General features: G+C 34.5%; 1 protein-coding gene across 3 annotated transcripts in view; it reads right to left on the bottom strand.

Annotated features, from left to right (window-relative positions):
* Positions 1-12280: 12280 nt before the first annotated feature.
* VEGFC (vascular endothelial growth factor C) overlaps positions 12281-18871 on the bottom strand; it is an 80773-nt gene continuing 74182 nt past the window's right edge. For 2 of the 3 annotated variants that reach the window (XM_027676679.1, XM_027676678.1), the window contains exon 7: positions 12282-15537. In XM_027676679.1, coding sequence (XP_027532480.1) covers positions 15423-15537 — 115 coding nt within the window. In that variant the 3' untranslated portion in view covers positions 12282-15422. Of the gene's footprint in view, positions 15538-18871 lie in introns of all 3 variants that reach the window. The other variant, XM_027676677.1, reaches the window with a different exon arrangement.

Genomic DNA, 18871 nt, shown 5'->3' with positions numbered 1-18871 from the left:
ATAAATGAGAAAAAAATCCATTTGCATTAGGTAACCTGTATTGACCTCAAATAAGAGTAGTATTTTGATTCACTTTTAAATAGTGATACTAAAAATCTGCAAAAGTCAGATGGCTAATGACTATGGACATGTGGCAAAGGAAAACACTTCCTTAATGATGGTAAAAAAGCTCAGTACGTAACATAATCTAAATGAATTATGGCTGGAAATTGGATAGGTGCTCTCAAGAGTTTTGACATTTCAATCTGGTAGCAACTACTGAGAAAATGAAATGAGAAGTAAAGGAAAATAAAGTAGAATAAAGTACAATTTGCATTTTTCAATTATATATCTTCCTAAAGCAACGTAACCTTTGGTAAGGCACATGATCACATTACCAGAATTAGAAGTTAATGTCCCTAACTCAGTTCAAGCATAAAGCATACACCTTCTGTGCCGGCTGCAGTCATTGTCATTTGTCTTTTGCAATAAACACTGTAAACCTGCTGTGGAGTAGTGGAGTATGTTACAGCTTGTTTTGTGCTTTTTTGTGTGTTTGCAGTTCTGGTTAATGGTTGGACTTGATGATCTTAGAGGTCTTTTCCAGCCTAAATAATTCTCAATACAGATATATAAACAGCTAGCTTTGCCTTTACTACCGTGACCTGATAACTCCTAAATGTCATTTTTGGACTAATAATGGATGCAAAATAATAGTCAATGATTTCTTGCTTGCAGGAACTAATCAACGAGGTTTAGAGGGGGATTAAAGTTTGTGTTATGAATGCATTGTAAACACTCGTTATTAATGGAAGTTATTGCACTGACTACATTGAGAAACTCTTGTTCTCCAGAGAGGTTGGAGAAAATCTGCTTTCCAAAGGCAGAATTTAACTTCTCTTTCAAGTAGCACTGTGGAAAAGAGCCAACAGCTCTGAACTACTACTGCTTTTTCACAAGCAACTGGAGAAAAATTTTTATTAGAGCATTTTTATTACCCAAGAGATATTAGCTACTCTTGACCAACTGCATTCAGAGAAAGGAGAGGCTAGAAGACTGGCCAACAAAAGCTTTTGTAACATTTTAACTAAGGGCTGGCATGCCTGCAATTTTTTTTAAATTTTATTTTTGACAAGTAATATTTGCCTGTCAATGTGTAAGTATCACACAAGGGAGAGAAAGAGATCACCTCCTGTATGTGATTAGCAGCCAACTTGTTCCCTTACATCACCCAAAATTATAATTCCTGCCATGGTGAAGAAATGTACTTTGTCATCCTAAAATAACTTTGATAGTTTATATCTGTTTTGGCGGGATTGACCCTCCCACTTAGTGATGATTCATATATGTCCTAACCCTTAGAACTCCTGTGTGTCCTAATGTACACCCCACTGCAGCATTTTAGTACTAGGAAATTTTAGCACTAGCTTAATTGAAATCTCTTTGTGCTCTTCTGCTTAAGCCATCTTTTTTTTTTCCAAATTCTGCAAAAGTCATTTCAGAAGGCTGCTTTGTGGGTGGCAGTGGATGCAGGAGTATGCCTGGTATGCCATTACAAGTGTGACCCTCCAAAGCTCTCTACCTTCAGAACAGAGCTAAACTGACTCTCATAACTCATTTAGGGCTGCTTGTGGTATGCTCTTTTATAGAGGAAACTGAGCATAGATTAGAAGTTCAGCACAGCTCTGGCTAGACAAATAGTGAACACTGATGCATGGAGCAGGTGAAGCAGAAGAAGAGCTTCAAGGACAGTCTGAAAAATTTTGAAAATCTGTCAAGCAGATTTACAGTGTCCTGAATTCTATCCGTTTCTATCCGTTTTCTATACATACTCAGTAGTTGCATATTTAGTGAAAAAATATTATATTTTCTCTCCAAAGTGAAACAGTCCAGAATTATCCCTAATTTATATAGCAACATATGCTATCTAACCTAAAGCTTGACATACTCAGAGCCAGTGCTAGTAGAGTGCTGCAGTTTGCCTGTTGAGGGATTTGTGCTGCAAGCATGAGGAACCTTTACTCTTGAGAATATTTTACCATGTTCTTTCTTTGTCGCATTTGTCTACTGATCTATCTGGACAACACAACTTGCAGAATTTTAATGGTGTTTAATTCCCGAAGTATCTTTATCTATATATTTTTCAACACCTGAGGACTTACATTCAAGTTGTGCTCTATTTAGCAGAACATAGGGCTTAAATGTTACTTTGACTTGGAGGTAAAGCCTGCTGGTTGGGTGGTTTTGGTCTCTATTGTGCTCACACTTGGATTAGATTATTTTTGTACTCTTCTTGTAAACAAGAATTAGCTTTTTTTTTTTCTGCTGAATATCTGCTCGCCACTGAAACGATTCCGAAAGGTAGTTACAGGTTATTTTTGCTTTATGAATGTTTTAGTTTGGGTTATATCTTCAGAAACAAATAAACAAACAAAAATGAAACAGAAAATTGCTTGTATTAGGTATTTTGATTCCAAATGCAATTTTCATTTCAGAAGGGAAAATTGTGTAAAACTTTTGCAAAAGAAAATAATTACTGATATTTGAACATTTTCTGTGTAAATACACTCCTCACAGGTTTAAGGAAATGGATTTAATCAATGTTTGGTGTATCACATGCATAATCCCATAGAGTTCAAAGTCTTGTTTTACACTTCAGCACTGGGAATCAGGATTTCCCAACACAATGTGGTCAGAAAAAATGAATTAGCACTGACGCAGAGCTCATGACCTCTTTGGCGCCAAGGGGCTACATTTAGCCAATTTCCTGCAAGGATGTAGTTCAAGGAAAGTTTCTCACTGATGCCTAATGTAATTTATATGAACACATTTACCTTTTTCTTTTAACTTTTATGGGAGTGACTTTAAAAAAAACCACAATTTTTAATAGTTACTTGAATACCATTCCCTTGTTGAAAATAAGATTTAATTCCATTGCCTTTGTATATGCCCTGTATGACTGCTAAGTCCAGTGTTTTGTTATTTCAATAGACTTCAAACATGTCATAAATAAATTTCCACTGGGTTGGCACTTCCTTTTTGCTTCCTGATGTAGGGATTGATTGTTCTTTGCAAGTCTCTCGGGATTTTATGAGCTTTCTTAGAATGACTGACTTGACCACAAATTCAACCATCATAATTTTCAGAAACCGTTCACACAGAAGAGCCAATAGAGGCAATTTTTAGAACAATAGCAAGTGCTACATACTATAGGAGATCAAATGCCTTCTCAGGTGTAACAGGAGACACAGACGATGGAATTTATTCAAAATGTTTTCATTTGTGGGATTAGAGTCAGTTGCAGGGAAGGTTGTTAATATGAAAGTTGTATAACATAATAGTCTTAGAGTAAGTTTTTCTCACAAGAGGTGTCTTTGTATATGCATAAAAAGAAGAATGTGGTTACTTAGACTACTCAACTATTTGAAAATTTAGCAAGTACTATGGAGATGAAACAATATTAAAACTATGTAGTGAACCCACTTAGGATAAGAACATAGTAAAATTTTAGTAATATATAAATTCGCTTAATAATGTAATTCAAAAATTAAACATCCCAGACAGAAACAAGAAAAGAAATTCAAGTAATAAAAATGATTAACTGAGAAAGTAGAAGTTCGGTATTCAATCCAAGTGCTTAGATAGAGAGAGAGATGTCCATTTGCATCTTAGATATCCAAGTGAATACTGCTCTTCTGTAGACCTTGCATTTATACCTGACAGCCCACAAGTGTCCAGGTATGCTTGGTGCCTGAAACAAGACAATAGCTATGTTTAGTCTCAGAAATCACCTTCTAATATTTTACTAACTATTCAGTACTATTAGTGTATTCTGGTCAGTAATAAAATATTGTCTCTTAGTTAATAAAATAGGATGAATAAAATCAGCTCTTCTGGATAGTTCAACAGAATTGCTAAACATCTGAAATTTCGTACAACCTTGTTTTCTTAAGCACTTTTGGCCACAGCTGGGTATAATTTCTCTTCTGTGCCAAACTGTGTGAAATGTTTGTGAAGGTGTCTGTGTCCAAGGAATCAAATAATCATATTTGGACACACTGCCATTTGCTTAAAAGAATTGAAATTACTTCTTGTCAATCTACCTATGCCCTATATAATCATGATAATTCAGCCACTTCAATGAAAATTTTATGCCCAGTGGCATAACTTCTAGTCTTCAGTTTTAACTAATGTGCACCTAGTACCCAAAATGAAATTGGAATGGTAAAACCACATTCAGCAGAGCACTTTATCTTATCCACCTGCATGAATTTAGAAAATTACTACAGAGACCAGAACTAAGAGTTTGATCTCCACTGCTCAATAACTAATTCAAAGTGGGAGAAGTTGTATGTAGAACACTATCAAGACTGATATTTTCATTATCACAGCTTATAAAAGAGAAGGTGAGTAAAATTAGAGGAACTGCTAAATATCAGTTCCTGCAATGTCTGCAATATCTGAAGTTCTGAATCACTGGGCTCAATTTTGAGTCTGAGCTGCTTTATTAGGAGAGAAACTATGTGATGCCATACTCAGGCCTTCATGACAGCTTACTACTATGGAAGGCAGAAAAAATAAAGAGGTTGGATGCCACGACACTGGCTGTGGTACGATCCAGGAGCAAACAGCAGTCAGTCTCAGTTTTGGAAGTGGGAGATTATCTTACACAGGGAATCAACCAGTGACTACAGAGGCAATGGTGGGAAAGAAATCACTCTACAGTGATTGTGCAAGAAATTAAGTGGTGAAGCTAAAAGGTGAGAGAACTCTGAGAGACTTGGTGTACCATTTTACATAAAATTAACTTCAGGTAATATTACATAATATATACTTTCTTACAAAAAGCTAAACGTATGGTTTTCTTAACTACTGTATAATTGTAGGTAAAACATACATTTTCTCTAAATCATTCATAATATGTTCTGAGCAGATGGTGCATCATGGGTCACACTTGAAAGGGTTTGCAAATTTCTGCAGTATCAGAGCAAGACTGGTAATCTCAAAGAGCTAGCAGAGGGCTCATTTCTTTGCTCACAGTAAAATCTTGTCTTCTTCATTGTAAGAAAATTATGATATTTGGAAATAGACACCTTCTATTCTTGGCAATCTTATTTTTGTTTCTACCTGTAATTGTATTTTATCTAGCAAAATAGGAAGGAGTTCAAAACAAGAGTTTTCCCCCAGATTTCACTTCAATTCAAATATTTGATTTATTTTTTACTCTAATTACCGCTATATATTTATATATATATTTATATTTATTTATTTATTTATACATGTATTTATATCTGCTTTCTTGGTTATCTGTATACCTGTATTAAATAAATCTGTAGGAATTTAGCAGCTGTTGTAAATATTTAGAAAAAACTGTTACACTCTATACTTTAAAGGGAAAATTAATTTAATTTTTTTTAAACAATAAATAAGAACATAAACTATAGCACACTTCTTGGTGACCTCTCACAATTATGTAATTTTTTAGTCACAGGTCAAGAGAGGAATTAAGCATCTTTTTGCTTGACTTGGATGCTAGTACCTAAATTCTGCCCATGAACCACTTCCCATTTAAAGTATGTTAGAATCTAAGACCTACTTCTCTGTACAAATGGACCGAAATAATTGATTCCAACAGAAAGCTATGGGAAGGAAAAAGAAATAGCCTTACCTAGCTACAATTCCGGCACTCTTGGGGGAATGGGAACAGATGGTTTTACTACTGATCCAGGATTGTTATGCATTATTTTTCTCACTGTCTCTCCTGTCTTTCAAAGACAACAATTCCTCCTTTCTGGACCACGATACAGATTTTGTTGGATCTGGGTACTGTCTTGTAGTCATTTGAGATCGTGTAGGAAACTACTCAGGCATTTGAGTTAGGCATTAAAGGTAAACTATCTGTAGAGCTTTGTAAAAAAGGAAGAACTTTGCTTCTTAGCAGGATGTGTATAGATGTGGGGTTATGAGATTCCACATAGAAGGATGCATGAAATAATAGCCAGAAAGGACACCGTTGTTCTGCTCTTGTGAAGATACTGGTGTTCCTCCCAGAAACAGCAGCTGCTGGAAAAGGACAGAAATGGATCAAAAAGTTGGCCAGAGGCTGTATTGTTAATATTGTAGGCAATCAGACTACATATAAACTGTATATTATGTATGATATTGTAAGACAGCCTATCTCACTAGTGCTTGATATCAGACCTTAGTACCTGGTTGGGCAGAACTTCAAGCCTTTTTAATTCTCATCCAAGTCTGCAGTGCAGCAAAACAGAGAATATGTCTTATTTGCACCTTGTCATGGGAATCAGTCTACTGTTTACGAACTGTTTAGAAAACCTAATGCTGGTCTGAAAAGGCTTATGCAAGAGAAAGCTATTTCTATTGTTTTTATTTTTCAATGCATCTGTCATTGAATATATTATTTTGTCTACTGAAAAAGTATGAAATATATAAATAGCACTGGAACAATGATTTTATGGAGTTATATAAAAACCTTGCAGTGTTCTCTGTTGAATTTTTAGTTAAGCATCTCTAGAGGATATGTTTAATGTTGTTTTTTTCTATATTTTGGGATGAGATGGAAAATAGGTGTCTGTTAGAAATGCATACTATTTGGTGTAATCTGGAAATAAAACAGAATGTATCAGAATTCTAACTAAAGAAAGAAATAAGCTAGTGTGGTACGATTTTTTAAGTGCAGTAAGGGTATTTTGTTTTTCTCATACACAGTGCATCTCAGTAGATGAAAGGATCCAGCTGAGCAACTTTCTCTGCTTATGAAGATGTTTTCTACTCAGCCGATGACAGTTTAGGTAAATGATTGTTCTCTTTGGTGTAAAGACAAAATATAATGTATGCAACCCAAGTAATAAACGTAAATTAATATTCTCCAAGCGGGAAGAACATACTTTCAAAGCTTCAGAGATAGAATGGATCAGCTCTCATCAATTCCAGAACTCTTTTGTCTTTAAAAGGCAATTAAATTTTACTTTTTTTTTTGTTTCTGCTAAGACAAATTTTGATATGTGAGTTTTAGGTATCAGCGCACATTTGGATCTTCAAGGTAGGCAAGCACAACATTACCTGATTGCTGCAATCATGCCTTTTTATCGCAAGAAAATATCAAGTTAAGAGTTTTCTCATTTAGCAGACAGCTTCATCAGAAACAATCCAAATAAGACGTAAAATTGATTCATGGTCGATGTGTACATCTCTCATACCTTATATAAATTCAAGTTAAGTGTTTTCAAAGCCCACTAAGAGAATTACTAGCTTTAGTGACTACAAACTTTTCCCCTTCCCTTAGAATCCTGTATTTTCTTTAGTATTCAAAATGTGTCATGAGAAGTGTGATAGATTTTTAACCTTTTTCTCACATTTGGAGAAACAAGTTAAACATTCATCACCTCAAAACATCCCACCAGAATGTAGGGTGTCAATGACATGGTATTGCTGATAAGCACTATGAATATGAGTGTTTCATTCTTTCACACCAAGCTCTACAATAATATGTGCTCTTGGTTTGCATAAGCATGTATAAATCCTTATGAAAGTAGTTTCAAGAAAGCATCTTTTGTAAAATTAGTGATAGACAGATGTTCACCATGCACATTGGCCAAAATGCCCATATAATGGCAGCTGTACCACTGAGTTCTGCACTGGCTTGTTTTACTGCCTGGAATGCAGTGACCAGCAGGACTCAAGAGGGAGGTTATCACAATCAGCCAAAGAAGAATATGTGTTATACTACTGATATTAAATTGGAACTTGCCCTGACTTTAGTCCAACAGTAAGACTTTCTTAGTCAAAGAGAGTAAAGCATGTCATATCCCACCTAAGAGAGGCACAACAGAAGTGAGAAATGGGAGACAGTCACATAAACTAGATGAAATGAATTTATTCCCATACTTGTCAAATCTCCAGAACTACCAACTTGAAGCAGGTGATACCACCCAGGACAATTCAGTCCCTTCTCTAACATCTGCTGGCTTACTACAAGAACATGATAATCAAATAAATAGTACACAATCTCGGTATTCCATTTTAAAATCAACAACAGTTTAGCATATTCTCCATTTCTGACCTGAATTTTATTTACTTATTTCATACAAAGTATAATAATTTAAACAGAAGGGAGGGAACCTTTTCCATGGCTTTTGGGCATAAAGCTGTCAGAACATTCTGAATACCTACTGAATTTTACTTCACAGGTAAAATAGAGAAGTCATCAGTTCACATATCTTGATGGAGTTTAGGCATATGCTGCATTATAGGCATTTGCAGAAATGCATATTCAGATTAGGGAAAATTACCTTGGAAATTGTCTCCTATGAATTGGAAGCAAATGAATGAGGATTTTTATGGTCTAAGTCTAGGATTTAGGTACCCCTCACAATGACTATAAAGTCAACTGTGGATCTAATCTCTTGTATATTTTTCCTTTATGTGTCCTTTGATTTTACTCTTAATAGATTCTTCAGTGATAAGGAAGTTTTAAGTACTCAAGGGTGAGTATGCTTAAGGCTTAATTACAGTTTGATGTGACATTTCACTGTGTTGCAAACTCTCACGGCAGGAACAATACAGCGAAGACCATAATCTGGTCTAAATTATCTTTTTAAAAACTTCCTGAAACTTATATAAACAGTTTTGCTGTCAGTGGAAGTTGTTTCAGATGCACTTAATCTTAATTAACACATCATAAATGGTGGGTTATTTAATTTTCTTTGTCTTATTCTTTAAGTCCTTTTCCATGAGCCATGCTTTGAGCATGCAGTGTTGCTCGTTCTCTTGGAAAAATAACAAAAAGTCTAGTAGCTATCTGTTGCTTCATTTTGCATGAAAACAGGAACAAAAGTTATGGATGATGTCTTCTCAAGCTACAGAGTTCTAAGAGTTATATTTACCTATCCAGTAAATATAAGGAGTTTCCAGGTAAAACATTCCTGAGTATATGTAGTTCTTCCCTCCTTCAGTAATCAATGATGTTAGAACAACCTGTAAAGAACATAAGTGCTTGATGACATTCACCAGGCCTTGCTACTCCGAAGACTGATCACAGAGTGATGTCATTAAAATGAATAATACCATTTAAATCAGAAGAAAGAATCAGTGATATCAGCAACAAGCCTCTATCTCTAGACATAATGGTTTTGACTTGTCTTTAGCTGCTATCTTCTTGATAGTCTTCTCAGAGGCCAAGATAACTATGTTTGTATTTATTTATTGATTTTTGCTTTTCTGATTATTGATTTTTCTTCCTGGGAATTTGAGAAGCCTCCTAATACAAAATATCTTCATTCTAAGCTACAAGCAGGTCTAAGAAGCTGTCCAAGGGGTAAGTCGAGAAGCCAGGTTCTGTCAGCACTGGTGGCTGCAGTTGCATGCCCAATTCGAAACTGCTCAGAGAGCGTGTGCTGGTTTAGGAAACTGTGTACACAGTTCTGCAGGACCTAACTGCTGATAGAGTGAATGACTGAAATGGGACTGTAGGCTGGGAAAGGTGAAGTTTTATTCACCTGATGGTTGTTTATCATTGTTAGAGTTATTAAAATAAAAATAGTTATTTTGGAACTATTTTTCAAATTAAGTTACAGTTAAAGAATATAAGATACACTTCCCATATGTTTTAAAGAACAATGAAAAAAACTTAATAAAGGCAAATGTTAAATGGCAGATCTTTGGCAGACAAAGACTTGCGATTGCAAAATCTGAATGTTTTTAACTTAATACATTGTAAAACTAATGCAGTAATTCACTAAATTAACAGATAAATTTCTAACACTTGGATTCTTTAAAGCGTAACCTATTTTTGAGTATTAATCTTTAAAAAAATACTGATTTTTTTATATATATACTTATGGCAATATTAAAACATTACTGCCCTGTCTGTTCTTGCAAAATAAACAGGCGTGTGTGCTGTCAGACAGGTTTATAGTTCCCTGACAGATGATACCAATATGTATTTGAAAACTCACTCTCTTATTTTTGGAAATTACCTTTGATAAAAGCTTAATCTCTACATAAAGTATATATTTGTATTTTGTTCATAGTTTGGAAATGAAATTAGATGTTAGTACTACCTCTTTCTCCAGTGGATGTAACTGACTTGATTTAACCTCAGAAATATATTTTAGTGGTTTGGTTTTTTTTTTTTTAAGCTTACCTTAATTTTACTTGAGTTTAACTCAAGCTAAGGCAGTGTGTCTGCTTATATGTTTAGAGATTTTTTTTTTTCTGAAAGCAATACAAGTCCATAGCATTTTAGTGCCTCAGTTGCAGGTAATTTGCTGTATTTTAAAATAAGTATCTCTTAAATGGTTTACAAAAACTGATTGGAGCAAGTGAAACCAATATAGTATCTACCTCGATGTTAACCCATGGACTACACTGAGGCTAAAGTGTTCTGTGACTTGGTAGCTCTCTGCATCCAAAGTGCTAGACAGGGTGCAGGCTGGTGAAAAGCACATCCATCCTATGAAGGCAACCTGAGCTTAAAAATACTATCTATCCTTAAAAATGGCATTATCCTTTGGGGAAGGATCCTGTAACCCCATTTCATCTGTCTTCACAGTGTTGTCAAGCATGGAGGAGGGTATGTCTGTGCTAAGGAAGAGCAGGGAACTCAAAGGTTTTGTGGTATGTTTAAAAAGTCTCCTTACTGGCCCTTGAGCCCTGGATTTTTTTCTCTCATAGCATGAATGACATGCGAAAATAAACTCAATTGCAAGGCTGAATTTAGTTCCAAAATGCTGTGCTGGACATTGTTGAGGACTGGGTGAGTGCACTTTTAGACAGTAGGGATAGTATCGAGCATCCAGCAGAATTACAGCTTGGGGTTTTTTACAGGGAGAGTGATATTATAAACCGTCTTTTATGTTTCAAGTGTAATATGCTACGGTGATTTATACATCTGTTATTTTTTTGGAAGTTTGCTTTGGGGAGGTCTCAATTGCAATACTTTTTATTATTATTATTTGCTTGGACAGATTGGATTTGCAAACTTGGAATGTGAAGTTTCAGACTTCTTTTTAACACTTGCTTTCATGTATGTGTAGTGAAGAGAATCGCTAAGCATCTAAAACCAGATTAATCCCTATGTTGGCATGATTATTTAAAGTAGAGAGAAGAAAGAGGTCTTAATGATAGAGAGGAAAGCTATGCTATTATTAGTGAGAGATTGGATATAAAAGAGAAATGGAAGGGTTAGAGTTAACAGTTATATGTGAGAAAGGCTGACAGGGAAATACAGATAATCTTATGGGGAGACTGAGATATGGTCCAGAAATGTAAGAGAAGTGATTTAAGTTGAGAAAGGGGGCAAAGGGGAAGAGTTCAATGACCACATATGGCTGATTATAAATGTAGAAAAAGGATAAAAAATTTGCTGAAACTCAGCTGAAAGGTCAGTGTCTGTCAGGAATGGATACAGTATCCTTACCCAGGAGAAATATCTGAATACAAAAAATGTAATTTTCATGACAGAGTCTTGCTCAGAAGAACAGGGAATAAATGGTAATACACAATTAACAGAGATTTCTGTAGTTTTTCTCCAGAAGTAGAAATGCTTACACAAAAGAGCAAAGCATTGTGTTTTAAGATTTTTTTTTCCTAGAATGTGCTATGCTTTGTATTTCAATAATTCTCAAGATGAAGTAAGGTCCCTGATTCATAGCTTCAGACTACAGATAAAATATAATTTTTTTTAATTATAAATTAGTGAAATTTTAGAAACTTTTATTGTAAAATTGGTGACTTCTTAATGCTTTCTACTGTTCACATTTCATTAAAACATTTGCAGATGAAAATATAGATGAGTCCAGATATGTATTTTATAAAAATGTTTTATCTATCCAGAGCTTTTAAGAACTCTAATGTAATCTAGAGTCTTAAACCTGTATTAAACTGGTCTAATTTTATTAGTTCTTATTAGCTAGTAATATTAATTAATTTTAAATAATTAAATACCTGGTCCATTTGATCTTATTATTTCATCACTCAATCAGAAGGTTGTCCTGTGTTCTTTCTCAGAAGTTTTATCTGCAATGCAAAATGAAAAAAGAAAAAGAGCAAAAGGAAGCTATTAAATAAATTATCAACTATTACTTTCATTTTTTTCAAGAAAGATCCAATAATATTAAGAGTTATTACTATATTGTATTTTCTAAATTGAAAATTTCTGAAAATTCTGAATTGACCACTTTTAAACTTTTCTACTTAACAGCAACCTTTTGTACCTCCAAAGAATGCAAAATTAAATAATATTTTATAAATTACGTAATCTTTAAAGAATAAATTCTTAAATTAAATATAAAATAAATAATATTTAAAAGAACATAGTCTATTCCTCAGGATAATATCTTGATGAGCTTACATAAATGATTCCATTCCTGTCTTTTGGCATAGATGTGATAGCTGGTTATACTTCAAAAAAAATCACACAGAGAGAGAGAGATGTTAAAATTCAAGGGCATCTGGAGTTGTCACTGAGATCTAAAGACTAAAAATGAGAATACTGAAAGCAACCCTAACACTAAGCCTTTCAAGATGATACAGTACATATGCAAGATTTCAGGCTGGTCTTTCAAATAGAAGTAAGAGAACTGATTTACTATCAACTTGTTCAACGTGAATTAAACAAACATGTCAGCAGACTAACAATATTCATACTGTAAATAGTATGTCCTTCTGGTAATACAGGTAGAGAGGGTTTACTCTGCATAATTTATGGTCTCCATACAGTACAATATTGAAAGAGTACAGAAACTGTTGTAAATTCCTGATGAAATGCAAGCCTAAGTCTGTTTACCATTAAATGTGATTTACTGCAGTTACATGCGTTCCTCCTCTCCTACCCACCTTGTAAGTTTTGTACAAGGTATAGGGGTTTTAGACAAATAACAATAAAAGCTTTTTACTCAGAATTAGTGCAGAATAACTTGTATATAGAATTATCATCTATCTTGTTAGATCTTTTAAGCTGTATAGCCTATTTTTAGATATTTTAAGAACAGTAAATTAAGATATAAAGTGAAGACAAAAATCTCAAGATCATTATCAAATAACACATCAAAACTGAAAATAGTGTAGACCTATCAGCTGCTTTATATAATATATGCAAGGAAGACCTGTTATACAGATTAATTTGTGACAGTATGGAGATAAACAGAATCACATTTTATCACACAGAATGGAAGTCTGTATCCAATACTAATGGTAATAATCATGATGTTTGTGTTGTTGTATAAAATGCATTTTTAAAACATTATTATCACAGAAAGCAGAATTGGAAAGCCTGATAATCATAAAATGTTATCAACTGCTTGTATGTATTATTGTACACATCTCCATAACTTTAAGAATGGTTAACTAGTCACTTTGCTCAGACATAAATTTATTTGAGGTAACTTTTACAAGTCAGGACTTTACTTTTTCTAAATCTTAGTTTTACTTAGTGATTAGCATAACTTATGTCCAGAAGTTTTCAACATTTCCTCGTTCCAGATTTGGTTTGTTCTTCCCCCCACTGCCTCTCTTCTGTTTGAGCTGGGGTAGCAATTTTAAAGCTTATTTTGGGAGCTTTACCTACAGTATTTCTTCTCAAGTCTTCATAGAAGTTTGCTCTTTAATTGATTTCTTAAGGTATTTTACGCTTCCTTCAAGCAGCTGACCTATAGACATGGATGCCTGGATTCTTACCAATACTGAATTGAAGTTTGATCGTTAGCCTCTTGCTATTATGTGACATTGCCAATTTAGACACTGATGATTTGCATGACTACAAATCAAACCGATGGGAATTGTGGGTTGTTAAGTTGTATATCAGTGTTAATTGTCATCCAAAGTTCTACCTGAAGCAATATAGTAATAAGGACATTCCTCAGTATTTGCATGCCTAAACTTCACTCTGTTGGCCTATTTGGATAACAAATAGCCATCCTCTGAGGAAGAACAATGAGCATACTAGGCATACAGTGGAAAGTGCTGTTTCTCATCCTGTTAGACTGCCTCAACCCATGATGGGAACTGAGTAATTCAAAGCAACTTTCCCTCCTTTAAGGAACTATGATATCCAAATATCAAGAACCTAGAAAAGCAACTTCTCCTAACCAACCTTCTAGGATATAATAACTACTTCATTAATAACTTCATTAATAACTTTTAAAAACACCTGCTTAGAACCAGCACGGATGTCTACAATTATATTTACAGATCTGCCCACTCCTTTCACAAAAATCTTGCTTTGCAGCTTTGCTTGTTCCACTTCTGCACCCAACAAATTTTCCATACTTTAACAGTCCGATATATTTTAATTTTGAATAGATTGCTCTTCCCATGCAAGTTAAAAATCTTACTTCTTTTTAGAATTGCGGATATTCAATTTCACATTTTCTTAAAAAAAGAGAATTTTTTAATGTAGAGACTATGTCAATCCACACCAGACTGGTATAAGTTCTTTTATCTCCTTATTGGAATACAAATTGCTTTTTTTCCCCTTCAAAATATTTTTGCGTACACATACATTGACCAGCTATATGAAAGAGTAAAGCGCATCAAAGCATTTTGAATTATTTAGCTGTAAAATTTACAGTGTAGTTTGTTATACTAACCAAAACGCAGTGTTGTTATTTCCACTTTTATACTAACAACTTTGAATAGACATTACTTTATCTTATTCCTTAGGAATATTAACAAGAAATAAAAGAGAAGGTGAATATATTGGAATGCGAGTAGTTGCTGCTGTGCTTTAAACATAGTCCTTATCCTTAGGCAATGTACAGGATCTCCAATGTTTTCATTAGTTCTTAATTGTACTTGTTTTGCTAGTTTCATTCTAGAGGCAGAAATATCACTGGTCATGAAAACTCCAGTATAACTGTTTCTATTTCAAATGACATACACAAAAGGTATGAGACAATGTCTGTAGTCTTCCTTTCCTAAAAGTGCTTTCTCCTAATCACCTTTTCCTCTGTTAAAAACCCTGAAAATAAAGCTGAATCCGAGTTCCTTTTCAGCCAGATGATTAAACATTCTCACTATTATATAATACAATTTCCATTTTATTTTAAACATACTTTGCATGATATAAAAATATTGATCACAGTGAGCTTTAACAATTGTTACTGCTATAAACAGAAATGCTGCACGATGGTTTTAGTGGAAATAAATTATATAGTCATTATCTCTTAAAAAAATCACAAGAAGGAGAACCTAGGCTGTTTGGTCATTGGCAGAAAATAAGTTCTTATTGAGTTCTTTACAAAACATGAACCCCAGTTATCTTCTACATTTGCTTTCCACATCTTGAGAAAAGCATGAGTCTGTCTCTGAAAGCCCCACAGGGTCTCTGGTGAACATTTAATTCCAAATATTAGCAAAGTTTCTGTTCTTCTTTTGTTCTAATGGAAAAATGTACACCAACATAGCAAGTAGTGATCTCTTCACTAATTCATAAGTGGTCTTTTCCAATATGTGGGTACACAGCGGCACACTTCTTCACTAAAGTAAAATCCAGCATCACAGCGTTTCGTTCGGACTGTACATGGTGGTCGGTAACAGCTAAAGAAATGAAAAAAGTGGATATTAATATAATATGATCATTTATATTTGCCTGGAGTAGAAATCTGTGTGCCTTTACATTGCCATTTCCCAATGTGATATTTAATTCCTACAAATACATATATTTTAACCTCTTTTTATGTTCTTTGCACTAATTTTAGTTGGACTACTCTTCACAAAAGACACTGAAAGAATAATGAATGCTACTGAAGAGAAATAATTCTATTGTCACAGATACACATGAGTATTTTTTACCACATTGACTGGTTGTAGTCACACTAATCTTGAGCAGTGTTTCCTTAAATTTAATTTTGAAAATCAGATATTTTTCTGTACTCAAATTGGGTTGTTATGACCTACTGCATGCTGCAAGTTTGAGTTGATGATCCAGAATCACGTAATAATCAAATCTATCATCTACTCTCCCAGGACTGTTTCTCACCTTATTCATTATTGCAATAAGCCTGAGAGATTTGTCTACATATATTACACTGTGACTCTGATCTTGAAAATGAGACCATATTTTCTTTCAAGCTGCAAATTCCCATAGCCAGTCTCCAAGTGGGAATGTATCTACACTTCATATTGTATCTGTGTGCATTCTGAAGAAAAATCAGAGCCTATTTATCATGTTTCTGATAAATATTACTGGAAATGGACAGAATTAGTACCTACTTGATTAAAATAAGTTTGACAGAAATAGAACATTGAACCACAAATAACATGTACCGAAGGAGCAGCAGAATTTTTCTTCCATCAATTCCTTGACTGAAAAATAGAACTTATACAAAGATAGTATCTGTGGTTGTCCCTGAACCCTTCCTTTTCCTATTTTACTTTTCTATTAAAACAAGAACTTGACCTAAAATAACCCTACAATAACAATGATGAATACTTTCTGGTGTATAATGGAGACAAAGTACAAGTCTGGGTTTTTTTTTCCTACACTGGCAATGAGTCAAAAGACAAAAGTATATGTTTTGAATTTCATCACAGTTATACTTAAAACTTGTACTTAAATAAGTTGCCGATAAGTTAGAAATGCTGGATGCTTGCTTTGGATACCAAGTTACTACTTCACAATAATTTGTTTACGATATGAGGTCTGCATTACGATTACATTAATTCACTCCAGCTAGTTCAACCAATGAATCTGGCTATGAGGAAAACAATAAGGAATGAGGAAGACTGCAAACATGACATTTATTAACTAGTCACATCTTGTTCAGTGTTTTCAATGTCATTTATCATAGATTAGTTCACCAGTGTGGTCTCTGTAATTAAGGGAGAAACATTATTTTGTGCCACTTCATATAGATACTTGAAATCAGTGTAGCAGCTCATGGGAATGTCTCAAAGCTCTATTCATCTTTTCCCCAAAAAGTTTGTAAATGGTGGTAAAAGGCAACAAAATGGTTTGCAAAAGGATCTAATTGTGAGCAAACAGGCAGCCAGCAGTAGGTTTGTTCTGGGGAAAAAGGTACTCCACAGATATGGAATGGATAAAATACTGAACTCACCTTTTTGCCTATCTCTGTCATGCAAGTTCAGACCATTTCATGTACTGAATGACAGCAAAATGAAATAAGATAAGAAGAAAAAGAGGCAAAGCCAAACTCTTCCACACACCTATGATTGTACATAATGTAAAGCAGTCACACAGACATTAAGTATGAGGAGTTCAGTTTGTTTAGAATTCATGCTTCCTTGTGAACTTCAACTTACAAAGGAGAGTGCTATATAGCATCTCTCCCATGTGATTTTATGTCTAGCAGCAGTTAAGGTCAGGTTACTGCAGTCTTATCCTTACTTGGGACTTTTCAACTGAACAAGAAAGTCCCTATCCTCCTCTAAAATGCTTTGCAGCTGAAGTGCCTAGTTATCTGACCCTACCAAAACTGACCAAAAATAAATTTTTGAGATGGCAGCACAGGGTGAATAGTGGTAGAGTCATTGTAACTACATAAATGTGGTTTCCTTAGGAAACTGCTGAACAATAGACCTGCTCTTTCAAAAGATTTGGGCTGAATGCTGTTTACAGGGCGTTTTCATGTGACAGATGTCTGCTTTGATGAGGATAATCTGAGCATGCTGGAACTAAGACAGATGTTCAATCACTATACACAGTTCTGGGCAAGTCAGCAGCAACTTTCTCTTTGTGGTCAGTAATTGCGATTTTTTGCTGCAGAATGCCCAGACTCTCATTGGGGCAGTCTTAACAACAACACAGATGAAACAAGTAGAAATGCTACTTCTAGAGCTGCTAACAGTGTCATCAGCTTTAAAGTCAGTATGCTTTTTTTCCCTCCCCTTTTTATCTTTCATCCTGTGCTTTGTATTTGTAGATGACTTTTTATTCCTTTTCTCTGAAACAAGGCATAACCCTAGGCAGAGGGATTTTAGATACAGTGCATGAAAGTATTGGTGCTTCAAAACCAGAAGCTGCAAGGATTACTTCTCTCCACAGGGAGCTGCCTAGGTCACAGCTACAGGATTCTGCTCATGTCTAGGGCTCAGGCATCTTGCACAAAGCTATAGAGTGGTATCTCTATTTTTGTGGTCTCAGGACAGCAAGGGATCTTTCAAAGACAAACAGGATGTCACAGAATTTTTATTCCTTTTTGAGTTAGGTTGTGCTGGACAGAGCCAAAACGTGAGAAACCTATGCTAAGTCCCTTCTTAAGCAGGAGAGATTGTATCTGCTATTTTCCTTGACAGTGCTAACCTCTACAGGACTATTGGTTGTAGATGTATAGAGTAACACCATAAACAAATATTTCCTTCTGCACACAAACTGCTTAGAAAAGAGAAACAGCTAAAAATATCCTATATCACACTGTCCTCAGAAGTGAGAAAGGGATTCAAACTGTATTATATTCAATCACAACATAACAGAGAAAAGATGAACTCAATTTCCTCTTTCAAATACTAAGTCTTTAAAAAAAATACATATTTCTTATGGCATTTCTTAGCTTTTTAAATGCCTGACTTCTCCAGTTATGAATGTTCTTTTAAAGTGCACATGGTTTATATTTGTTGCTGGAAGTGCACACTAGAGTAGTGCCAAGGCTTTGCAATATGTAAAGCTTACGTAATCAGGTTGTCTTCTTTTCCTCTGCAAACATAAAATTGAAATTATATGAGTTGAATGATAGAGAAGAAGTTATTTCTGATGTTTAACAACTCTAATATTTCAGTCAAAAGCCCAAATGTAGAATAATAGGTAATGCTCATTACTATTAATATTCCCCTATTTTAGTGACTTCAACACGTGTCATTCCTAAGAGTAGACATTTTTTCATTAAGATAAACTAATGTATATGTGGCAATATAT

The sequence above is a fragment of the Neopelma chrysocephalum genome, unplaced genomic scaffold (assembly GCF_003984885.1).
Source record: "Neopelma chrysocephalum unplaced genomic scaffold, ASM398488v2 Primary Assembly neopelma1_42, whole genome shotgun sequence".
In the NCBI taxonomy this organism is placed as follows: Eukaryota; Metazoa; Chordata; class Aves; order Passeriformes; family Pipridae; genus Neopelma; species Neopelma chrysocephalum.
This window is presented reverse-complemented; position numbering and strand designations above follow the sequence as displayed.